The 23,884-nt window shown below is 59.9% G+C and overlaps 1 protein-coding gene across 3 annotated transcripts in view; it reads left to right on the top strand.

The window, feature by feature from the left end:
• Nucleotides 1–23,884, top strand: part of HMCN2 (hemicentin 2) — a 145,992-nt gene that overhangs the window by 106,038 nt on the left and 16,070 nt on the right. For all 3 annotated transcript variants that reach the window (XM_086684280.1, XM_086684281.1, XM_086684282.1), the window contains 25 exons: nucleotides 450–531; nucleotides 2,070–2,201; nucleotides 4,561–4,704; nucleotides 4,803–4,962; nucleotides 5,062–5,186; nucleotides 5,653–5,836; nucleotides 6,827–6,924; nucleotides 7,427–7,693; nucleotides 8,147–8,328; nucleotides 8,793–8,874; nucleotides 8,968–9,104; nucleotides 9,619–9,760; nucleotides 9,861–10,005; nucleotides 10,919–11,046; nucleotides 11,624–11,780; nucleotides 13,091–13,212; nucleotides 13,977–14,141; nucleotides 15,962–16,069; nucleotides 16,319–16,453; nucleotides 16,797–16,931; nucleotides 17,415–17,605; nucleotides 18,403–18,616; nucleotides 19,635–19,769; nucleotides 20,747–20,937; nucleotides 22,217–22,298. In XM_086684280.1, coding sequence (XP_086540406.1) covers nucleotides 450–531; nucleotides 2,070–2,201; nucleotides 4,561–4,704; nucleotides 4,803–4,962; nucleotides 5,062–5,186; nucleotides 5,653–5,836; nucleotides 6,827–6,924; nucleotides 7,427–7,693; nucleotides 8,147–8,328; nucleotides 8,793–8,874; nucleotides 8,968–9,104; nucleotides 9,619–9,760; nucleotides 9,861–10,005; nucleotides 10,919–11,046; nucleotides 11,624–11,780; nucleotides 13,091–13,212; nucleotides 13,977–14,141; nucleotides 15,962–16,069; nucleotides 16,319–16,453; nucleotides 16,797–16,931; nucleotides 17,415–17,605; nucleotides 18,403–18,616; nucleotides 19,635–19,769; nucleotides 20,747–20,937; nucleotides 22,217–22,298 — 3,643 coding nt within the window. The remainder of the gene's footprint in view (nucleotides 1–449; nucleotides 532–2,069; nucleotides 2,202–4,560; nucleotides 4,705–4,802; nucleotides 4,963–5,061; nucleotides 5,187–5,652; nucleotides 5,837–6,826; nucleotides 6,925–7,426; nucleotides 7,694–8,146; nucleotides 8,329–8,792; nucleotides 8,875–8,967; nucleotides 9,105–9,618; nucleotides 9,761–9,860; nucleotides 10,006–10,918; nucleotides 11,047–11,623; nucleotides 11,781–13,090; nucleotides 13,213–13,976; nucleotides 14,142–15,961; nucleotides 16,070–16,318; nucleotides 16,454–16,796; nucleotides 16,932–17,414; nucleotides 17,606–18,402; nucleotides 18,617–19,634; nucleotides 19,770–20,746; nucleotides 20,938–22,216; nucleotides 22,299–23,884) is intronic.

Raw genomic sequence — 23,884 nt, forward strand, 5'->3', positions numbered from 1 at the left:
GAAGCCTTCTCCAGGCCCCCCTGGCTGCGACCCTCTGGGAGCCTGCTCTGCCTACCCTCCCTGGTGTGGATTAGACGCTCACAAGTGTTTGTTGGCTGGATATTTGCTGCTCCTCTGGGAAACCTTGCTGGGCTCCCGTCTCCTGGCCCAGCTCCGTCCCCCCCGCCCCCGCCGTGAGGGGCTTTTTCCTCCGGGCTTCGCTGATGTGCAGGCCCAGGGGCGGGTGGGGGTCCGGAACCTATGCACTCACCCTCCAACAACCCTCCTGCTTCTCGAGGTTCTTGGGAAAGGCCAGCGGGTCCTGTCTCCTCTTCGGCTTCCCAGGCGGGACCAGCATATTTGGGGAGTCCCTTCTCCAGAAGGTTCTGAGGCCTGGGTGTTTTGGGGGGCCCTAGGTATCCCCCTCCCGGCCTCGTGCACACCATCACCGCGTGCTCTCTTTGTCCCAGGTGTCGGATAAAGGTTTATACAGCTGTAGAGTCAGCAATACCGCGGGGGAAGCCATGCGGACGTTTGTCCTCACTGTCCAGGGTAAGCTGGGGACCAGCCTGAGAGCATTGCCGTGGGACCCCCTGGCAGCACACAGGGCCGCCAAGGATGGGAGGGGCAGTAGCTAGAAAGAGTCAGTGGCCCTGCGTACTTAGGGCACAGGATACGGCACTGAAAAGACCAGGACTGTTGTTGACTTGCTCTCTGGGGCTCAGCAGGGCGCCTTGGTTCCTCTGAGCCTTGGGTTTATCTTCCGGTGAAAGGAGGAAAAGTGATACCTGCCTAGTCGGCAGACAGGGAGCGTTCGATTGACGGGCTGCCGTGAGTGTATCTATAAAGCGCCCAGCACAGCCCTGGGAGAGTCAGGCAGTTGGAGCCCTGCGGCCACGTCGCCACTAGTTTGAGCCCTGAGGGGCCTGCTCCCTCAGCCCAAGGACAGAACACAGATGGCATTTGACTGGATGTGGCTCAAGCTGAGGGGAAAGAGGGAGCTCGCTTTAGGGAAGTAAAGGATGAAGGCTCAGCCAGACTTTCTTGGCATCAGGTATTGTATCAGTTAGAATATAAGCTCCGCTGTGTAACAAAGAGACCCCAAACCCCAGTGGATTAAACGAGAGAGAACTTTACCTTTCTCGTGCAAAAGCCCAGAGGTGAGTGTCTAGGCTGGGGGTCGGTGGGGGGGAGCTCGGGGCCTTCCGAGCGGTAGGTAAATTACTGAGTGGTAATCTGGGGCCCGGGATCTTTCCGTCCTGTCGGCCACCCGCCCCTTAGGGCACTGCCCCTGTCCACATGCATCCCGCCCCAGTTCACAGGAAGCAGAAAGGAGCAGGAGCAGAGGGCAAGCATTTTTGTTTTGAGCAAGTGATGCCTGGATCCCGTCAGTGGAAATATAGGCCGCTGGCCGCAGCAGGCTGCAAGGGAGACTGGGAAATGTCGTTCTACCTGAGCGAGCCCGTACTCTGCTAAACTGTGCGAGATGGGAAGGACAGGTGCGTGTGGGGGGGTGGGGGGTTGGGGGGGGCGGACATCAGCTGTCCGCCCCAGAAGGCAAAGCCAGGAGCCTGCCCACCAGGCAAGTAGCAGGTGGAGCCAACCGTGAGCCATATTGAATACGGCTGTTGAAACTTATCGACACCGGGTTTGCTGCTTCAAGCCTTCTCCTGTTGGCTGCTTTGACGGGTGGTGAGAAGCGGGGGGGAACGTCTGGTCCCTGAGGACAAAGATGTTTCATCCCGAGCACAGCCATTTTTGTTCCACTGGTAGCGGTTGCCTGGGACGCGTGACGCCATCCTGGCTGAGCAGGAGAGAGTGTTGGGATCGATTAGTGATGTCTGCCCTGTTCACAGCCGGGCACTCACCATCCTTGGGCTGAGCGGACCCCTCTGGGCTCTGCTTTGCAGGCAGTTGCTGGTTCTGTTTACATCTGTGAGTGAGGCAACCTTTATTGCTACCGATGGCAAAGCATAACACGTCAACTGCTAACCAGAAGGAAGAGCCGTTGAGTGTCCCTAATCCGCCCGAGCGGAAGGAAGGGGGCCGCGGAATCTTAGGATCCTGGCAATCTGGCTTCTCTCCTGCAGTGCCCCCAACATTTGAGAACCCCAGGACAGAGAGAGTGAGCCAGGTGGCCGGGAGCCCCCTGGTGCTGAGCTGTGATGTGACCGGGGTCCCTGCACCTACTGTCACCTGGCTGAAGGACAGAATGCCTGTCGGTGAGTGCATCCCACCCTCTCAGCGATGACACAACAATGGCAGTGACCTTGGCGAAATCAAAGGCCGGCGGGGTCCTGTCATCCCAACAGGGATCCTGTCATCTTTCGACCCGATCGGCCCTTGAAACCCCCGTGTGGAAAACCATTCCCGTGGGGGCTCAAAGGCTCCCTGCGTTTGTGTCCACAATCAGCTGCCACAAGTTGGGTGCAGGGTGGGTGCTGAGGGCCCGGCCGGCCTGCCCCTGGGCTTGGCATCGGCCCCCAAAGCTGCTGCTTCCCCCAGCAACTCAGCTGCATCTGGCCCGGCTGCTGGTCACCCCCCCTGTCCAGGCCTTCGTCCCTCTCCCCTCACCCACCCGTAGGTCTATCGGCAGAGCCCTCCCTTCGTCAGCTGCTAGACACCTCTGGTGCCAGCCAGCTCTCTGGTGCCCGTAGCCGTTCCCTTTCCAGCCACCACGGTCCCCCTGCCCCGGGAGGGCAGCAGCCCCCACACGGGTCCTTGGCCCAGTCCACATCTCTGGTGCCGTCTCCAGACGGGGAGGAAGGGATCTCAAAGTGCAGCTCTGAGGAGGTCCCTTGTCTTTTCTCTGTCCCTCTGTCTCTCTCTGTCTCCCCCACCCGACCCTCCCTCAAATACAGCTTTATCAAGATTCACATACTGTGCAATTTATCCGTTTAAAGCTTACAATTCCATTCTTTTCAGTAGATTCACCGACCATCCCCACAATCAATCTTAGGACATTTTTATCACCCAGAAGGAAACCCCATTTCCCCCCCAGACCTGCCCCCAACCCCAGCCCTAGGCAGCCCCTGGCCTGTTTTCTGTCTCTGTAGGTTTGCTTGCTCTGGACACTGCACACAAGTGGAATCATGCACTGTGTGACCTTTTGCGACTGACTTTTCTGCTTAGCATCCTGTTTCTAGGGTCCATCCATGTAGTAGCGGATGTTAGTTCTTCATTCTTTCTTTCTTTTAAGTTTATTCATTTGTTTCGAGAGGGGGAGAGAGAGAGAGAGAGGCGAGAAGGGGCAGAGAGAGGGGAGGAGAGAGAGCAAATCCCGAGCAGGCTCCATGCTGTCAGCACAGAGCCCGATGCGGGGCTCGAACTCACGAACAGTGCGATCATGACCTGAAACCAAGAGTTGGATGCTTCACCAACTGAGCCACCCGGGCGCCCCCGTTCTTTCTTTTAAGTTCAACTTTTTCTCTCTTTTTTATGGCTGACTGTTCACTGTGGGGCTATATCATATTTGCTCTATCCTTTTCATAGCCGGTGGACGTCTGGGTTGAATCCCCCTTGGGGCTCTCATGAATGATGTGCTGTGAATGTTTAAGGACGAGTGTCCGTGTGGCTCATGCTCTCCTGTCCCTTTGGGCTACACCTGGTTGTGCAACCTCTCTGGGCCCCATTCTCCACCTCCTCTCATGGCACACGCTGTTTCCTCCCGGAAATACCCACCCCGGGCCCCCCCCACACCCCGCCCAGTGCCTCTACTGGCTGGTTGATACCCGCTTGGTTCAGCTGAGACCTACCCCCTCCCAAGACCTGCCTGACCCCTCTTGGCTCCCTCGGGGGCTTCACAGGGCTGGTCGCGCAGGATCCCGCGTGTCTCACTGTCTCCGATGCACTTTGAGCCCCTAGAGGCCACGGGCCATGTCTCACTCGGCTTTGATCCCCAGGCGGACAGCCGGACGTGCAGTCGTTGGTTTAGTATGTTTCGTGTCGAGAGACTGGCCGCACAGTTGAGAACCCGGGTGAGGGTGGCCCGGCCTGGGCTGGGCAGCCAGGGGAGGCTTCAGGCCGAGGTGCGGCTGGAGAGACGGGGGCCATTCCAGGCTGGAGGGGGGGGGCAGGTGCGTGCAGCCTGAGCAGAGGCCCTGGGGAGCCCCTAGCGAGACTTGCATCGGGGCCCGGAAGTGGTCAGTGAGTGGCTGATTTACCCTGATTGGATGCCCTGGTGGGTGACAGCAGGCAGGGTAGAGATGGAGTCAGGGGCGGGAGGGGAGGGGGGCCCTGGGGGTCCACAGGAAGAGGGCCAGGTCTCGGACACTGAAGGAAATGGGGCACCTTGGCGAGAAATGCCAGTAGGGACAGCTGTGAGTGGGGCACGGGGCCCTTAGAGACCCAGCTGAGGAAGGTTGTGATGTAGGCAGCAAAAGACCCTGCCCCTGTCTGGGCCTCAGTTTCCCTGTGAGCCCCAGAAGCGGGTGGGCAGTGCCAGGGTTCCTGGGGTCCCGCGAGTGTGGGGGATGTGCGCCTTCTCCAGGAGTCACGTGACTTGCGTGTGGGGCCCCGTGGTGGCGCCCGGGGCGGTGCGGCCGTGCGGGTGAGGGCCTGGCACGTCCTTCCGTCCCACAGAGAGCAGCGTGGCGCATGGCGTGGTCTCCCGGGGGGGCCGCCTCCAGCTGAGTCGCCTGCAGCCCGCCCAAGCTGGCACCTACACGTGCGTGGCGGAGAACAGCCAGGCCGAGGCCCGCAAGGACTTCGTGGTGGCCGTGCTGGGTACGTCTGCGCCCTGTGCCCCGCACCCCCGTGTCCCTCCCCCCTCGCCAGCCCCCGCGCGGGCCCCCGCCTCACCATGGCCCCCCCCACCCCCGCAGAGGCCCCCCGGATCCGGAGCTCGGGTGCCACGCAGGAGCACAGTGTCCTGGAGGGGCAGGAGGTGCGGCTGGACTGTGAGGCGGACGGGCAGCCCCCGCCCGACGTGGCCTGGCTGAAGGACGGTGGCCCGCTGGGCCAAGGCGTGGGCCCCCACCTCCGGTAAGTCCCACCCCGTGTCCTCCCGGGTCCCCACCCCCCACCCCGAGCAGCAGCCACAGCCCCTTACGTGCCGGCTCTCGGCTCTCCGGCCCCGAGCAGGTTCTACGTGGACGGTGGTGCCCTGGTGCTGAAGGGCCTGAGGGCCGAGGACTCGGGCGCCTACACCTGCGTGGCCCACAACGCGGCCGGGGAGGACGCCAGGCTGCACACAGTGAGCGTGCTGGGTGAGCAGCGGAGGGGCGAGGAGGGGGGCAGCTCTGCCCTCCCGGGGCTGCCGCAGCTGGGCCACTGTGGGGCCTCCACCGGGGGCATCTGGAGGGGGGATGCCGGGGCCGGGATGCTGGAGACCTGGTTCCAGCCCCAGCCACGTCCACACTGTGAGCCAGGCCACCATACGGCCTCTCTGGGCGTCTGCATCCTTTCTTAGACTAAAGGAACGGCGCTCCCGGCCCAGGGGCGCGGCGGGAGAGTTGGGAGGTAGGGGGGTGGGTGAGAAGAGAGCCACGGGGTGAGCCCGTGCCCCCCTGTGCTGGGCTTCTTCCTCTCCTGGCACCGATGTGTGGCTCTAAGAACCCAATACGAGATGGTTGCTGCTTTCTGGAATTTGCCCGAGAGGATCCCATCTCCCCCACCCAGACCCTCTTCCTCAACCCCCTCACTGCCCCCCTTTTCCTCTCTGCCCACTCCTAGTTCCTCCCACCATCGAGGAGTGGGCAGAGGGCTCGGGGACCCTGGTGAGCAGGCCTGGGGAGCTGGTGACCATGGCGTGCCCCGTCCGGGGCTCCGCGCCCATCCGCATGAGCTGGCTCAAGGACGGGCTGCCCCTGCCGCTGTCCCAACGCACTCGCCTCCACAGCTCGGGCCGCACCCTCAGGTAGGGGGGAGGCTCCCCGGCCCCTGGGCCAGCTGGTCCCAGACACGGTCCCCAGGCAGCTTGGGTTTCGGAGCACATCTGAACGGTTTTCAAATAAAAATAATACATACAAGCATACAGAGGTCTGTGATGGGGACCCACCCCCAAATGGAACTCCAGTGACAAAAGAGGACTCTGCCCTCAGGTTCTCCCAGCCGAGGGAGGGAGGCAGAGATCCAGGTGATGACATCTGGTGGTTTCCAGTTCAGCCTGCCTTGGGGTGGAGGAAAAATCAGGGAAGGCTTCCTGGAAGAAGGCTTCTGAGCCTTCTTCAACACTTACGGAACGCCTGCTGTTTGCAAGTGCAGTTCCGGGCACTGGGAATAGAGCAGTGAGCAAAACAAAACCTCTGCCCCTGCAGCTGCTTTATCAGGGGAGGAGGGCGGACACTGGGTAGAATGTCACAAGGGATACACACGCTGAAGAATAAAGTAGGGGAAAGAAAAAATGAGAGGTAGCAGTGGAGGCTGGTATTTTAGGGTGGTCGGTGATAGGCAGTCAGATAAGGCGACATTTGAGCAGAGGTGGGCGGAGTTAAGAGAGCGAGCTGAGCGGATTCTGTAGGGAGGAGCTTCCCGAACCGGAAGAGGATTAGAGCAGCAAGTTCAAAGGCCCTGAGGTGGGCATGTGTCCGTGTATTCAAGGAATGGGGGGAGGCTGGCGGGGGTGGGGGGGACCAGCAGGCAGGTGTCTCCTTGGGTGAGACAGCGCAGCCGGTGGAAGTGGAAAAGCAGGAAATCTGGCCTCGGGGTGAAGTGAGTCAGAGAAGGCAGCAGGGGCCAGGGAGTCTGGGGCTTTATTCTGGGGGCACCCGGGAACCGAGGAAGGGGTTTGGGGCCGGCCGTTCAGGTGAGTTGCAGAGCTGCCTCTCTGGCAGGCAAGCCACTGGGAGACAGGAAAAGAGAAGGACTGTTTTCATGAGCCACCTCCCCTCCCTCTCGAGGGGTTCAGGATTTCCCAGGTGCAGTTGGCAGATGCTGGCATCTTTACCTGCGTGGCTGCAAGCCCAGCTGGTGTGGCCGACAGGAATTTCACCTTGCAGGTGCACGGTACGGACCGGGGGAGGGGGGTGGAATAAATGTGTCCCTTGGCCCTGGGCGTGAGAATCAGGCCCCGTGGGCAAACACAGAGACTCAGTCTTTGATTTGCTCGGTTGCTCATTCATTCACGCCACAAGCAGCCGTTAGACCCTGCGGTATGCCAGGGCCTTGCTGGGCACCGGGGTGCGACAGTGAGCAGCAGAGGCCCCTGCCACCGGGGGGGGGGGGCGGTCAGTGCAGGAAACAGCTCTGTAAAGAGGCAGTCGGAATTCCAGGCAACTAGTGACAGCAGGGGAAGGAGAGGAAGCTACGGGAGCCCAGAAGAGGCCGCCTCGACTGGCCTGGGGAGTTCAGGGAAGGCTTCCCGGAGGAGGCGAGGTCTACGCTGAGGACTGGAGACGAGAAGGAATAGTCCAGGAGAAGGGCGTTCTGACTGATACAAGAACAGCCTGCGCAAAGGTCCAGGGGCGAGGGCCATGCAAGGACTCGTGCCCGCTCTTGCCCTCCACAGTGCCCCCTGTCTTGGAGCCGGTAGAGTTCCAGAATGATGTGGCGGTCGTCCGCGGCTCCTCGGTGGTCCTCCCCTGTGAAGCCCGGGGAAGCCCTCTGCCGCTAGTGTCGTGGATGAAGGATGGGGAGCCCTTGTTGCCCCAGAGCCTTGAACAGGGGCCCAGCCTGCAGCTGGAGACAGCGGGAGCTGGAGACTCGGGCACCTACTCCTGTGTGGCCGTGAGCGAGGCGGGGGAAGCCAGGAGGCATTTCCAGCTGACAGTGATGGGTGGGTCATCTGCCCCCCCTGCCCTGCACCAGCGTCTCTGGGCCCCGGGGGCGTCGGAGAAGGTGGCGAGGGAGGTGACGTCCCCTGGTGCATCTCCCCAGGGACGGCTGCCTGGGTGCAGGGTTTGGGGGGAAGGGCGGGCTCATACCGGATGCCTCGCTGACCTTGACGCGGGGGTTGGATGGCCCTCGTTCTCCTGGGGCTCTGCTCCTCAGCTCTGTCCCCCAATCTTGTAGAGCGGAGACAAAGGGCCTGCCGTGTGCTTGCTGGCTTTAAAGCACAAATAACTGTCCCAGGCAAATGGGCCCGTGGTTTCTGGTGTTCTGCCCCGCCCCTCCGCCTTTGGTGGCCCCTTCTGCGGTCAGCGTCCGGATGGTGGGGGCTTGGAGATGCACCCCAGCACCCAGCGCTGAGTGCAGCCGCCATGCTGACCCCGGGTGGGGTGTTTTGCAGATCCCCCCCACATAGAGGACTCGGGCCAGCCCGCAGAGCTGCTGCTGACTCCCGGCACCCCCTTGGAGCTCCGCTGCGATGCCCAGGGCACCCCGCCGCCCAACATCACCTGGCATAAAGACGGGCAGGCCCTGAGCGGGCCTGCAGACAGCAGTAGGGTGCTCCGGGTAGAGGACGTACAGGTGCAGCTTCCCCACTGCTGTGGGCTGGGGCTGGCGGAGGGGAGGGGAGGGGAGGGCAGGGGACGAGAGGAGGAGGGAAGGACCCCACAGCACTTGGCAGTTAGGCTGAGCTCTTCCTTCGTGTGGGGGTCACCCACCTGGGCCAATGCCCTCGAGAGCTCCCAGCCAGGCCAGGGCCAAGGCTGATGCAGAAACCGGGTCACTCCCCAGCCCGGCCAGAGGAGGGCTGGTGCAGTCAAGGGGCACTTCCTGGAGGAGGCAGGCTTTACCCTGGCCGCAAAGCAAGGGTGAGATGGAGATAGAGAAGGAACATCCCAGGGAGGGGGCCGGTTGGGAAAGGAGGCGTGGCAGACTCAGCCGGCCTGAGTCTGAATCGTGGGGCCCGAGTCGTGTAGGAAGGAGACCAGATCAGGAGGTGGGCAGGCTGGGGCCAGAGGCAGCTGCTAACCCTGGTCCATCCATAGGTGGGCGATGCTGGGCTGTACACGTGCCTGGCCCAGAGCCCCACCGGCCAAGCGGAGAAGAGCTTCCGGGTCAGGGTTCAAGGTAGGGCGTGCCAGGGTGGCGGCCGGAGAGGCAGGCGGGATGGGACCCGCAGGGGCGAGTCCATCTCTCATGACCTCTCTGCTGCCCACCCAGGCCCCCCGCACGTTATAGGGCCCCGAGGCCCCCGCTCTGTGGTCGGCCTGGCTCCCGGGCAGCTGGTTCTGGAGTGCTCGGTGGAGGCGGAGCCAGCACCCGAGATTGAATGGCACCGAGATGGCATCCTGCTGCAGGTGGGTGCCAGGCAGGGGCCACCACCTTCTGTGGCCCTCCGGCCCCTGACCAGGCCGGATCCCAGGTGCTGAGGGACTGCCCTGTGCCGGCACCTTGTGTTCCCGCCCTCCTGGTGCTCTCTGCTCCTATTATTGTCGTCTCCCCCATACTACGGACAGGGACACGGAGGCAAGACTGGGATTTACAGCCAGGCCTTCTGATGCATATCTGTGTGCTTCCTCTTATACCTTCAGGCCACACGTAGTGGCTGTGTGACCCGGGGCTAGTTACTGAGGTTCTCTGTGCTCTCCCCTGAAATGGGGACCGAAGCTTGCGAGTCTTCTGCGAGCATGAGTCCCTTCTGCGACATCCCCAGTAGGCAGAGCCCGAGGGCAGGGGGCTCATTCCCTACCTGCCCACCCCCCCCCCCACCCCGCCACCTCCGCCCCCACGAACCTGTTTCCTCCCTGCCTGGTGCCTGGCCCAGCCTGGCCCGGTGCTAAGGAGGGTCTCTCCACCCTGGGGACCCTGTAGGCGGATGCCCACACCCAGTTCCCAGAACAGGGAAGGTTCCTCCAGCTGCGGGCCCTGAGCACGGCCGACGGGGGCAACTACAGCTGCACGGCCCGCAACGCCGCGGGCAGCACCAGCGTGGCCTTCCGCGTGGAGATCCACAGTGAGTGGGCCTCACCCCACCGCGCGCTGGCCCTCCCGAGGGCCACAGGCTCCCAGCACCCACTCGCTCTGTGCCCCGCCCCCCCCCCCCCCCCCCGCAGTGGTGCCCACCATCCAGCCAGGACCGCCCGCAGTGAACGCCTCCGTGAACCAGACGGCCGTGCTGCCCTGCCGGGTGGACGGCGCTCCCCCACCCCTCGTGAGCTGGCGGAAGGACGGGGCCCCCCTGGATCCTGAGAGCCCCAGGTGGGAGCTGGGAGAGGAGGGTCTGGGGGGGGGGGTGGTTATAAACAGCAACCGCCTGGGCACTTGGGGCAGAAAGGTGGCTGTATTGCCAGCGCACGGTCTCCTCCGAACCCAAGGGGACAGGCATGTCCAGGGCATCGAGGGTGTCAAAAATCCCAGGTGGCTGGCTGCCTGTCTGTCTGGTTTCGACTCTTGGTTGCTAATGTCTGTTTCTGTGTGTGTTGCATGCCCCCCCCCGCCCCCGCCCCCCGCCCGTCCCCGTCTCTCTGACCAATTTTCTACACCTTCTTTCTCTGTGAACATGGCAGAGACAGCCCCCAACCCCCACCCCGGGCTCCCCCTGCCACCGAGTTACAGTTTCTCAGTTCATGCAACCTGCAGAGCCTGGAAAACTACCCGAGGACCCCCATTTCCAGGGCAGAGCATTCCATTGGTCCAGCCTGAGTGACGTGTCCATCCCTTGTCCAACTGACTGTGGCTGGGGGCGGGGCTACCCAGTACAGACAAGACCTGGGGGCGGGGCTACCCAGTGCAGACAAGGCCTGGGGGCGGGGCTACCTAGTACAGCCAAGGCCTGGGGGCGGGGCAGTTCTCAGATCCCGGGGACAGGCGCAGAAAGTGTGCTTGCTGGATGCTGCTGACTCCCAGAGAGGAGCTAGGCCCAGGTGCGAGCATAGGAGCCCCCCCACCCCCTGCCCGCCCCGATGCTGGGTTGGGATGTGGGGAGCTGCCCATGGCTGTGACCTCCTCTGATCTTGGCCTCATGATTGCAGGACTCCAGAGTTAGCACCTTCTTACTGGGAAAGCCAGGAGCAGAGGGGAGGGTCTTGCTGGAGACACTACCCGGGTCCAACCCCTCAAAGGGCCTCCCTAGTCTGCTGGTCTCCATGGCAACCCCCTTCCTCCACTCCAGGTTGCAGCTTCTTCCTGAAGGTTCCCTGAAGATCCACCCAGTCCTTGCCCAGGACGCCGGCCACTACCTCTGCTTTGCATCCAACTCTGCAGGCTCAGATCGTCAAGGCCGTGACCTCCAGGTCTTTGGTAGGTGGACAAGGGGAGGAATGTTCCTGGCCTTCATCATCCACCCCCAGTCTGGGCCGGGTCCTGCTTAGTTTCTGGGTTTATCCTTGCTGTCAGGAGCCAAGAGCAATGATCTCTTCATGTTTTTGACCATGAAGCCTACTGGCAAAACTTTTGAACACGCACACGCCAAAGATGTGTATTGATTTCATGAATACTGTATTGATTTCATGAATACTGTACGGATATTTGCTCCCATACCGTTGTATCAAGCGAGTGATAAAACACGCACAGATAAAAGACATTTGAAAGGATAAGATTCAGAGTCACTGCACCAGACGCGCTAATCTGCTTTTCCCGCTCGAATGGATCACCTTGGTGGCGGCTGCTCTTCTGGGCGCTGGCCTCGGGCAGGGCTGAGTAGGACCCCGAAATCTGCATTCAGGGAGAGGTGGCTAGGGAGCCGCCAGCCTTGGAGAGCAAAGGTTCCATCACCCCAGATTTGGGGTGCCTGTTGGAAGATTCCTGCGGAGTGTCTCCTGCCTCTCCCCTGCCCGCATCCTAGACCCTTGTCTCCTGATGACTACTCTCTCCCCAGAGCCTCCTGCCATCGCCCCCAGCCCCTCCAACCTGACCTTGACTGCCCACACCCCTGCCTCACTGCCCTGTGAGGCCAGCGGCTCCCCCAAGCCCCGGGTGGTCTGGTGGAAGGACGGACAGAAGCTGGATTTCCACCTGCAGCAGGGAACCTACCGGTACTGAGCTGGGCCTCTGGGTAGCCTCACGAGGTGCTCCGGGTGGGGGGACAGTGTGCGCATCCCACGGTGGGGAGCAGGGTCAGACACGAGGCAGGGGTGGGGTGGCTTATTCAGTTAAGCCTCCAACTTCAGCTCAGGTCGTGATCTCACAGTCTGTGAGTTCAAGCCCCGCATCAGGCTCTGTGCTGACAGCTCCGAGCCTGGAGCCTGCTTCTGATTCTCTGTCTCCCTTTCTCTCTGCCCACGTCTGACTCATACTCTGTCTCTGTCTCTCAAAATAAGTAAACATTAAGAAAAAAAGAGAGAGAGGAAGGAAGGAAGGAAGGAAGGAAGGAAGGAAGGAAGGAAGGAAGAAAAGGGAAGAAAAGAAAAGAAAAGAAAGAAAGAAATGAGACAGGGATGTGTTTAGGGTCTCAACAAAGCCAGCACCAGGATCTATATCCTGACCTCAGGGGCCTAGGAGCGTCTTTATACTGAGATGCCTGATAGGGGGTAGGGGCATTTGGGACATAGAGCCAAACAGAAAGGAATGGCTTTGAGAACCGTCCCAGCCACTGTGGTCTAACAATGATCGATATCCATACGTGGAGGCCTGAGTTTGGCTGAGCCTGGATCCTCGTCTCCCAGTTTCTCATGTGCAGCTGACCATGGAATGATCCCTGGGCACGTTAAAGGAGTCAGCTCACTAATTCGCCAAATATTTCTTGTGTCGGGTGCCAGGCCATCACGGAGCTTCTGTCTAAAGCAGGGGCGCCTGGGTGGCTCAGTCAGTGAAGTGGCCGACTTCAGCTCAGGTCGTGATCTCACAGTTTGTGGGGTCAAGCCCCACGCCGGGCTCTGTGCTGACAGTTCAGAGCCTGGAGCCTGCTTCGGATTCTGGGTCTCCCTCTCTCTCTCTCCCCATCCCCGGCTCGTACTCTGTCTCTGGCTCTCTCAAAAATAAATAAACGTTTAAAAAGAAAAATTTAAAGCACGTGCTCAACAGACCCGAGCTGTTCCGATCAAGGACTTGGATACCGTCGCTATTATGGAAGGTGTCCGATCTGGTGATTACAGAAAGCGTGCAGGGACATAGAGAACGACGGGGGTAACAATTAAACTTGCCCACGAGCTCAACTGCCAGACCTGTAAGCATAGAAACTTCTAGAAGAAACTTCTACATTCAGGGCTGGGGGCCAGACACCAGAGGGGAAATTAGTCAGGAGACCCCCCCACCCCAGTCCCCTGCATCCAGATTGCTGCACAGGCTGAGCTCGGGTCAGCCAGGCCGGCTGGTTAGCGGTCATCTGTCTGTCTGTCCGTCCCAGGCTCCTGCCCTCCAATGCCCTGCTCCTGGCAGCTCCCAGCCCCCAGGACTCAGCCCAGTTTGAGTGCGTGGTGAGCAATGAGGTGGGCGAGGCCCGCAGGCATTACCAGGTGACCGTTCACGGTGAGTTGGAGCAGAGGGAGGAGGAAGAAAACAGGACAGGCACAGTGTGCACGTCTCCTGATCCCACGTACCCACGCTGACGCAACCCTGGCCCCAGCACTGTTCGTGGCACTTAGGAGCTCTCGGGAGAGGCCTCTCCCCAATCCAGAATGTTCTGAACCCAGATCTGACCTTGCCATCGCCCTGGTTAAAATTCCTCCCTCCACGGCTGCCCACGGCTCTCAGGATAGAATGCAGGGTGTCACCTGGGCCCACAGGGTCCCGTGCATGCTGGCCCAGCCACTCGAAGTTCAGCTCACCCAATGCCCGCCTCGCTCTGGGATCGTCATGCTGCTTAGCTTTTGGTTCCTCACCTCAGGGCCTTTGTATATGCTGTTCGCTCTGCACATGCTGTTCCCTCTGCCCTTCACCCAGCCAACCCTGCTCTTCCTTCGGGTCTCAGGTTAAATGCCACTTCCCCTGGAGGCCTTATGTGGTGTCCCCAACTCTGAGCTCCCACGAAGCTCCCTTCTCTTGTAAAACCTTCCGGAGATGCCTAGCTGGCACCCCTACAGAAAGCAGTTCGTAACTGTCCCCCAAAGCCCAGCAAAAAAATACCTCCCAAGTGGGTGAATGTGACCTCTCTCTGTTGCCCCCCCCCGCCCTTTGTCACTAATGTCACCTGTGTCTTAGTCTCTGTTGATAGTTGTCATTCACCTGGCCCCATGACTACGTGTTCCCCCAGTGGACCTCAGCGGGGCCTCAAGCCTTGTCTTACATCGTAGTGCCCCCTACCATTGCTGACGACCAGACAGACTTCACCGTGACCAAGATGGCACCCGTGGTCCTCACGTGCCACAGCACGGGTGTCCCGGCCCCGGTCGTGTCCTGGAGCAAGGCAGGCGCCCAGCTGGGGATGCGGGGGAGTGGCTATCGTGTCACATCTTCTGGTAAGTAGGGGTGAGCCGTGAGGGTAGAGACGGGGCGTCAGGCTGAGGGTGTGAACGCAGTGGAGAGTCCCGGCCTGATTCTGCCACTCCCTGCTGTGTGACCTAGGGGAACCCCTCACCCTCTCTGGGCCTTAGTATCCCCACTCACGCACTAGTGTGTTGATATTTGTCAGTGGTTCTCTGATGATAGTTGACAGATCAGTGCCGCTCCGTGGCAAAGTGAGGAAAATAATAACTACGTGAGAGTTTCCATAAAGCAGGTTTGAGCTCACTGGAAGGATTTTCCTTTATTCTGAAATTACACTCTTCGGGGCGCCTGGGTGGCTCAGTCGGTTAAGCATCCGACTTCAACTCAGGTCACGATCTCGCGGTCCGTGAGTTCGAGCTCCACATCGGGCTCTGTGCTGACAGCTCAGAGCCCGGAGCCTGCTTCGGATTCTGTGTCTCCCTCTCTCTCTGCCCCTCCCCTGCTCATGCTGTGTCTCTCTCTGTCTCTCAAAAATAAATAAAAATGTTTAAAATTTTTTTTAATTATGCTTTTCTTTTTTTAATTTTTTTTTCAACGTTTTTTTTTTTTATTTTTTATTTTTGGGACAGAGAGAGACAAAGCATGAACGGGGGAGGGGCAGAGAGAGAGGGAGACAGAGAATCAGAAACAGGCTCCAGGCTCTGAGCCATCAGCCCAGAGCCCGACGCGGGGCTCGAACCCACGGACAGCGAGATCGTGACCTGGCTGAAGTCGGACGCTTAACCGACTGCGCCACCCAGGTGCCCCATCTTTTTTTAATTTTTTTTAATATTTATTTTTGAGAGAGAGAGAGAGAGAGAGAGAGTGGGGGAGGGGCAGAGAGAGAGGGAGACCCAGAATCCGAAGCAGGCTCCGGGCTCCGAGCTGTCAGCACAGAGCCCGACGCGGGGCTCGATCCCGTGAACCTTGAGATCACCATCTGAGCTGAAATCAGGTGCCAGGCGCTCAACCAACCGAGCCACCCAGGCTCCCTGCAATTATGCTTTTCCTGCTATTTTAGTGTTGGAAGTTCCTTTCTTCTGTGAGATCAAGGTGATAATAGATGGGTGATTTGGAAACGTCTTTGCTCGTCAAAGTTAAAAGTTGGCAACTTTACGGGGGTTCTCCAAATGGCATTTATTTGTTAGTTGGTTAGCTGGTGAACTCGTGAGGTCTGAGCACCGCTGACCAGATCTGCGGTTTTCAAACTCTTCTGAAGAAGCAGAACCCTTTCTTCTGACCAGCAGTTACGGGGAAGCCCATCATGTACAAGAAGCTGAGGTTCTGGTTCTATCTGGGGCTGGGGTGGTCCAGGAAGGTTCAGACAGTGTTCATTGAGCAGCCAAGACTAAGAAAGAAAAGGTAAAGAGAGGACGGATAAAGCAGTCATCTGGGGAGGCTGCCCGGAGGAGGCAAGTTTTTGAGCAGAACACGGCACGGGTAGCAGGGTGAGGGTCTAAGGAACTACCGGTGGGCCAGGGACTCTAGGCAGGGCAGCGGCAGATCCTGGAACATCCCAGCCTGAAGCTTCTAGAGACCATCCTGTCTGATTCCTCACTGTGCACGTGGGGAAACTGAGGCCCCTAGCGCGGAAGGGACTTGCCCACCGCTATGCTCCAGACAGGGAGCATAGGCAGGCCCGGAACCCAGGTTTTCCGGTGCTGCTTACAAACGGGCAGGGAGGCAGGTCGAGTGGCCAGCAATAGAGAGACACCTGGGGGGGGGGGGATGTAAGAGCCCTGCCAGCCGTCACTAAGGGACGTCCGTCCTGAGTCCCCTCGCCCCTCTCCACGGGCCCCGTTGCCACCCACAGGTGCCCTGGAGATCGGGCAGGCCCTCCCCGTCCACGCTGGCCGCTACACCTGCACGGCCCGCAACTCTGCGGGCGTGGCCCACAAGCACGTGGTCCTCGCTGTGCAAGGTAAGGGCCCCCCAGCAGGTGGACAGCTAGAGGCAGGCGGGCGGGGGTGCGGGGGGCCCAGGTTCCAGGCGCCCCGACCTGCCTCTCTGCTCTGCCTCCCCGATGGGATTCTGTGGGAGAAAATCCTCAGCCCGCCTCTGCCCTCCAGTGCCAAGACTTCGGGAATCCCCTGGTCCTTTTAGAGGCTTCTCTCTCTGAAGGCATCCCCAGGGACCTCGGTGCCCCCCCCCACCCCCCGTTCCCTTGCAGCCTCCCCCGTGGTGAAGCCTCTGCCCAGCGTGGTCCGGGCACTGGTGGCCGAGGAGGTACTGCTTTCCTGTGTGGCTTCGGGCATCCCCCAGCCGAGCATCACCTGGCAGAAAGAGGGGCTCAGCATTCCCGCAGGTGAGTCTCCCCGGGAACCAGGAAGGGAAGAATCATCCGGGCCCGGGATCCTCCCGCCTGCTCCCAGAAAGCCCTGGCCCGGCTTTCCCTCCTGCCCGCCTGTCTCTGTTCACCAACCAGAGCTTGAGACTCTGCTGGAGCACTCGGTGGCTGACTTGGGAGGCTGGGGAGCGGGCCAAGCCGGCTGGACTCCGGGTCTCTGTCCGCCCCCATCACCCTGTGACCACAACGAGACACTTGCTACCTGGTCAGACAGAACAGTCCACATGGCCCTCCTGCTCTCCTCGGTGGTCCTGCTGGCTCAGCCACCAACCCCCGATCTCCCCCCCCGCCCCAAATCTAGGAGCGAGTACGCAGATCCTACCCGGTGGACAGCTTCGGATTATCCACGCCAGCCCGGAGGATTCTGGGAACTATTTTTGCATTGCCCAGAACAGCGCAGGCAGTGCTATCGGGAAAACACGGCTGGTGGTGCAAGGTGGGCCCAGGGAAGGGGGCTGAGGTGGACCCCGGCAAGCTAGGGGCACTGGCGTCCCGGGCAGGACATGTCCCTGCATCCTCCCCCGTGCCAGCCTGGCTTGTGCTCGAGAAGGAAGTGAGGGAAAAAAAACGCTTTCTCCCGTTTTGTGCCCAGGGTCTGCCTTTAGACAGTGCCTCGGGTCCCTCTGCCTCCTCTGACCTTTGCTGAGCCAGTGGTCTGGGCCTCCCTCACTCGTTTCGGCGCTCCGGCAACCATAGCCATTTCTGTCCCTTTAATCATTGTGTGCGCACGCGTGTGTGTGCACTGGGATCACCCCGTCACAGTTTCACCAAACTCAACAGTCCCCAAATGGTCCAGACCATGGGCCGTGGCCTGTGACAGGGTCGGTGGAGGAAGGGGCACAGGGCACGCCAACTGCCAAGGGCGCTGGAGCGGGGGCAGCCTGCCCTCACCCCCAAGCGGACCTCTCTCCCCCCACAGTCCCGCCCGTGATCAAGACCGGCCTCCCTGACCTGTCCACCACCGAAGGCTCCCACGTCCTCTTGCCCTGCTGGGCCAGCGGCAGTCCTGAGCCCACCATCACCTGGGAAAAAGATGGCCAGCCTGTGTCCGGGGCCGAGGGGAAGTTCACCATCCAGCCTTCTGGGGAGCTGCTGGTGAAGAACTTGGAGGTGTGGCTCCCTCCCTGTGTAGCACCGAGGGGTCTAATGGTAACTGCAGGAGCGGAAAACGCCGGCCAAGCACCCGTTTGTCATGCCCCGTGCTGAGCGCTATGCAGCTTTTAATCCCAGGAATCTGGGGAAATAGGTACCATAATCCCCAAGTACAGATGAGGAAACTGAGGCTCAGAGCGTATCCAGTTTTTCCGAGGCACGCCGTTGCCGAGAGGCAGAACCCAAGATTCGAACCTGGACCTCAGTGGCTAATGCCTGAGGGAGAGAAGGAGCCCTGGATGGGGTGGGGTGGGGGATGGGACACAGAGATGACTTTGTGTCCCCAGACTGGTTGTTCTCAACCACACGTTGTTGTTGACCTGAGCCAGGGGCGTGGGTGGGAGCCCCGACCACCTTCTCCGACAGCACTCGGGTTCCACAGTTACAAATGGGCGCCTCTCCGGCCGGGGGCGGGGGGGGGGGGTGGCTGCTCAGGGCACACACCTGCTGCAGGGCAGGGTCACAAGGTCCTCGGACAGTGGTGAGTGAGCTAGCTGTGCCGGAGAGCGCCGTGGAACTTCTCAGAGCTTGGCTGAGCCCTCTGTACAAAGGGCACCAAACACAGGAGTCTCATGAAGGCTGTAAGGGGGGCCATGGGGCGGTGGTGAAAGGGAGCCATTTACTGGAGCTGTGTGACCTTGAGCAAAGCACTTCACCTGTCTGGGCTGCACGCTCCGAGGGGACCTCGGGAAGAATGGGTCCCTAGGAGCTGGGGGTGGGGGCAGTTCTCAGGCCGACCCCTCCTCTGCCCGCAGGGCCAGGATGCTGGAACCTACACGTGTGTGGCCGAGAACACGGTGGGCCGCGCCCACCACCGTGTTCATCTCACCATCCTGGCACTGCCCGTCTTCACCACCCTGCCCGGGGACCGCAGCCTACGCGTCGGGGACAGGCTGTGGCTTCGCTGTGCGGCCCGGGGCAGCCCGACCCCCCGCATCGGCTGGACCGTCAACGACCGACCTGTCACGGGTCTGGGCCTATTGGGAGCGGGTGGTGGGGGTCTCCTGGGAGGAGGGCCGACAGGTGGGGAGACCCCGCCTAGTAGAGAGGAAGAGGGTGTCCGTCAGCCTGGTGGGTGCTGGGTCTCCAGACTTGGCCCTCTGCGGGGGGGCACCGAGCAAACACAGGTGTGGCCGTATGTGACCAGTCACATGTCAGACCTGACAAGAAGCCACCTGCAGAAAAGACTCAGCCCCAGAGACCTCAGGGCCCGGGAGGGAGCACGTGTCACACCCCAGCACTGCTGGGCCCCTCGGCAGACCCCTTTCCTGGTCCCCAGGTGATGTTGAGGGAGGCACGGGGCCCGCACAGGGCACAGGGTCTGGAGTGGGTGTTTGATGAATGTCTGCCGAACTGGCGAATGGCTGAGTCCCCTCCACCGCAAGATGATATTTTCAGGGGCGCCTGGCTGGCTCAGTCGGAGGAGCGTGTGACTCTTGATCTCAGGGATGTGAGCTCAAGCCCCTGGTTGGGCGTGGAGCCTACTTTTAAAAAATAAAAACAAAACTTTTTAAGATGGTGTTTTCAGACGCTCCTAAACCTGAGTCTGGGCGCGGAAGCTCGCCTCCGTGCACCTGTAAAGAAGGCTTCGCCCTGACCCCACCAGCTCCTGGGGTGGGCGTTTGGGGGAGTGATTCAGCCTCTCTGAGCCCAGCTGCCTCGTCTCAAAATGGAGATAAGAGGGGTGCTGAGGGCCAACTGGTTTAATGCAGGAAGTGCAGATTAATAGGCCCCCAAAGACCTACCCTCAGCCCCGCAGCAAGCTCACGGTGTGGACCTGAAAGTTGCAGGAGGCTGGTCCTTCAACCGCATCCTCTAACATGGCCTGGGCCTGACGTGGTCAGGCTTCCACCCTCGGGAAGAGACACCTGTTTTCTGTGTCTTTGTCAAACACCTGCTGGGTGCCCGGCCCGGGTTAAGTATTCGGGGCAGGAGGTCCCTGGCACCCTGGGCTCAGAACCCTCTGGGGCATCTCTTTTTCCACCAGAGGGGGTGTCTGAACAGGACGGGGGCAGCACGCTGCAGCGGGTGGCAGTCACCAGAGAGGACAGCGGGACCTACGTCTGCTGGGCCGAGAACAGAGTGGGCCGCGTGCAGGCCGTCAGCTTCGTCCATGTGAAGGGTAGGGCGTGAGCCGTGTGGATTTCTTGAGACCTCCACTAGACCCAATCTGTTGCTTTTTCTAAGAAATCGATCTCCTGGCCTCTGAACTAGTAACCCTCCACCCTGACTGTGGCTTGGGGTGCCCTGGGGGACTTTATAAAATGCTGAGGCCCAGGTGCCAGCCCTGACTCTCAAAACCAGCCTCCCTGGGGTGAGGCCCCAGCATCAGCATTGTTCTCGGCTCCCCAGATGACTGGGCCGCGGGTAGAATGAGATCTGACCCGCTGGCCTACACCGCCATCACCTGCACAGTGCCAGTGTAGAAGGAGGGCACGGGGACCAAGGTGTCCTGGCGGAAAAACGCCTGAAGCTGGCCAGCCTACCAGTCGTCCCCCAGGGCCCTGCTTGGTCAAGAGCAGCATGCTAACCCTCCGAGATGCCGTGACCTACTTTGCTTGATTTCAGGATGGGAGGGGTAGAGTGTGACGGAAGGGAACGAGCCACCCAAGGCACCGGGACACGGCCGCGGCTGGTTTCGATCTCAGGAAACCAGCAAGCATGGGAAACTGACACGGGGCATCCGAGAGTGGTTTAGGATTCGCTTGCACGAAGTGAGGATCAGGGACGTCTTAGTGTTGCTGTGTCCCAGTGGCTAGGTAGTCCTTATTTTCCAAGGTCCCCGGCAGGTACCCTGCAGCTGGGATAATCCATCCAGGCGGGCAAGCATATGACACTCCTCACACTGCCTGCCATTCCTGGGCCCGTCTCAGGCATCACCAATCGATCACGGCACTGTTCCCACTCGGTTTCAAATCGGCGTTCCCGGCAGTCTGTTTCGTTTGACCCGTGCCACGGAAGTTGTCTGCCATCGCTGATGGGGATCCCCTCTGGGGATGCTGGATGGGGATCCCCTCTGGGGATGGGCTTATGGGAGGCTGAGCCTTGAGGGCCTTTGTCTGACCTTTCTGACCTCTTGTCTGATGTCACCTCGAGCAGAAGCTCCTGTCCTGCAAGGGGAGGCCTTCTCCTACCTGGTGGAGCCCGTGGGGAGCAGCGTCCAGCTGGACTGCGTGGTCCGTGGAGCCCCTGCGCCCGACATCCGCTGGATCAAAGACGGCCTTCCGCTCCGGGGCAGCCGTCTCCGGCACCGGCTGCAGAACGGCTCGCTGACCATCCACAGGACAGAGGCAAGGCAGGACCTGGTGCCTCGGGGCGGGGCCACCCAGGACAACCGCAGCCTTTTGTGATGGCTTGGGAGGGTTCTTAGTGTTGGCCACCGTCCTCTACAGTCTGCAAAGCACTGTCCTGCCCACCTCCCAGATTCTCCACCCCAACAAACTAGAGTGCCCTCCAGCCAGTGGCTTTTCTCTGTGCCTCAGTCACCCCAGCCATTCAGCGGGGCTACTGGTTGTTTCTACCTTATAGGTTTACAGTAAGAAATCAGCGAGATGACCCACACCGGTATTCAAGAGTGACTGGCCCCCGGGTCATGCCAATAAATATTATTAACAGCCCCACGGGGCGGAGGAGACCAGTAAGAGTGCCCCATTTTACAGATAAAGACACTGAGGCTCAGAGAGGCCCACAACAGTTAAGTTCCCAAGGCAGGACCCCATCCCAGCTCTCCTGACCCCTAGCTCTCCTGACCCCTGCTCCGTGCTGTTTACAAAGCCTTGGGTCTCGGGCCAGACCCGTTCACCTCTCCTCCTGTGTCCCGGGTCCCGGTGATCATGCAGAAATCCACAATCCCGTCCTGTCAGGCTCTTCTTAGGGGCCCTCGATCTTGCCCGCTAAGGTGACCCGAGAGTCTACCACGGGCCAGGCACTGGCAGGTACTTTGGCTTCGACGAGCATGATTTCCTGTAATGCTTCCGCTGCTCTTAGCGGTTACGATCCGCATTTGGCGACGGGGAGATGATTCGCTCCAAAGACACGGCATACTGGTCACGAGTCGGGTGTGGTCAGCAGTGGAGCCAGGGTTCGGCCCCATCCCGATCTGACCCCCAAATCTCCACTCTTACCTGCATGCTGGGCTGTCCCGGCAGTCCTCTTGGGTGCAGCATCCAGGCCGTCACCTCCTGGGTGTAGACGGCGGCCTCAGCCCGTCCCCCAGCTGCCGTTCAGAGGTGAAGCCGAGCCTTGTTCTTCCTGAGTTTCCCCGGTGGCCAGGGTGGTGCGTGCCCCGTGGGAAAAGCTTCCCTCTCACTGAGCCAGGAAAACACTGCAAACCATCTCCCTTCTGGAAGGCTCGCTGCACGCTCCAGCACCATAAGAGCCCCGAGGAATCCTGCGGCCAGAAGCGGGTTGTCGTCTCGACTCCGTGTTTCCCAGACTTGCTTCACCACAGACCCCTGGTTTTCAAGGAATCCCCAGGAACGTGCCATGGAGTGATGGTCCTTCACTGTGCGCGGTCCCCTTCCTCCTGCTCCCCTGAACACCTGCTCTCCCCGCCCCCCCCACCTGCAGATGGACGACGCGGGTCGGTACCAGTGCCTGGGGGAGAATGAGATGGGCGCAGTGGAGAAAGTGGTGACCCTCGTGCTGCAGAGTGAGTCTCGGCCTCCCCCTCCCCCTCCCCTGGGCCCCGGTGGGGGGGGACAGTGCAGAGTGGGCGCCCGGCACGTGTCCCCGGCTGTCTGACAAGAATGGAGGGCAGAGGGGCACCTGGCCGGCTCAGTCAGTTAAGCGTCCGGCTGTATAGATTTTAGCTCAGGTCACGATCTCACCGTTTGTGGGTTCGAGCCCCGCGGCTGTCTCTGTGCTGATAGCACAGAGCCTGCTTGGGATTCTCTCTCCGTCTCTCTCAGCCTCTCCCCTGCTCACACAGCTCTTTCAAAATGAATAAACAAACTTAAAAAAGGCAGGGCTAGGGACTTGGAGCTCTCTTACAAGTATTTACTCAGAAAACACAATTGAAGTCCTATGAGATGGCTCCCCAGTTGGGGAATGGGGAGCGGGGTGAGGGCTAATGAATAGCCAGGGACCCAATAGCCAGGCCCCGGGGGGACCCATTTATTCAAACTCACAACCATCAACAAGATTGCAGGGACAGCTCTTGCGTTTGCCAAGTAGCTTGCAGATTACAAAGCACTGTCTCAGCCTCGAAGTAATGCTGTGAAACCGCCTAGAGGTGTTTAATAAAACTTTTTCCTGAAGATTAACATACATAGGGACAATACATGTTAGAAGGGAACAGTTCAATGAATGTTTATTATGTGAACCTACCGAGTTGACCCAGGGCAAAAATAGAAAAACAGAATACTGCCAGCTTCCAGACACTTCCATCTGTACCCCCTTTCCAGTCAATGCCCTGCCCCAGGTAACTTACCCTGTCCGGAGTTTTGCTTTTTTTTTTGAGAGGGGGGAGAAAGAACGCCTGTGCGAGAGCGGGGGAGGGACGGGGGGAGGGGGGAGAGGGAACCGTAAGCAGGTTCCATACTGTCAGCACAGAGCCCGACACAGGGCTCCATCCCACGAACCGTGAGATCATGACCTGAGCCGAAATCGAGAGTCAGGTGCTTCACCGACTAAGCCACCCAGGCGCCCCCAGGGTTTGCCTTTAAAAGAAATAACAGCTTGGGCTGCCTGGCTGGCTCAGTCAACAGAGCCTGCAACGCTTGATCTTGGGGCTGTGAGTTCGAGCCCCATGTTGGGCATAGAGATTGCTTTAAAGCAAAAACAAAAAACAGTTTTGTCAATATATACACTGCAAAATTCACCCATTCGTACCCTGGAATGTTATTCACCCTTTATTTTTTTTTAAATGTTTATTTATTTATTTATTAAGTTTATTTTTATTTATTTTTGAGACAGAGAGAGACAGAGCATGAACAGGGGAGGGTCAGAGAGAGAGGGAGACACAGAATCGGAAGCAGGCTCCAGGCTCTGAGCCATCAGCCCAGAGCCCGATGCAGGGCTCGAACTCACGGACCACGAGATCATGACCTGAGCCGAAGTCGGACGCTTAACCGACTGAGCCACCCAGGCGCCCCTGTTAGTCACCCTTTAAAAAGAAGGAAATTCTGACACCTGGTGCATGAACGAAACTTGAGGTCGTCAGGGGAAGGAGGGCAGTCACAAAAAGACAAACGCTGTGTGATTCCAGTTCTGTGAGGTGACCAGAGTTGTCAAATG

Source organism: Puma concolor, chromosome D4 (assembly GCF_028749965.1).
Source record: "Puma concolor isolate L17-30 chromosome D4, mPumCon1.1.hap2, whole genome shotgun sequence".
Taxonomy (NCBI): Eukaryota; Metazoa; Chordata; class Mammalia; order Carnivora; family Felidae; genus Puma; species Puma concolor.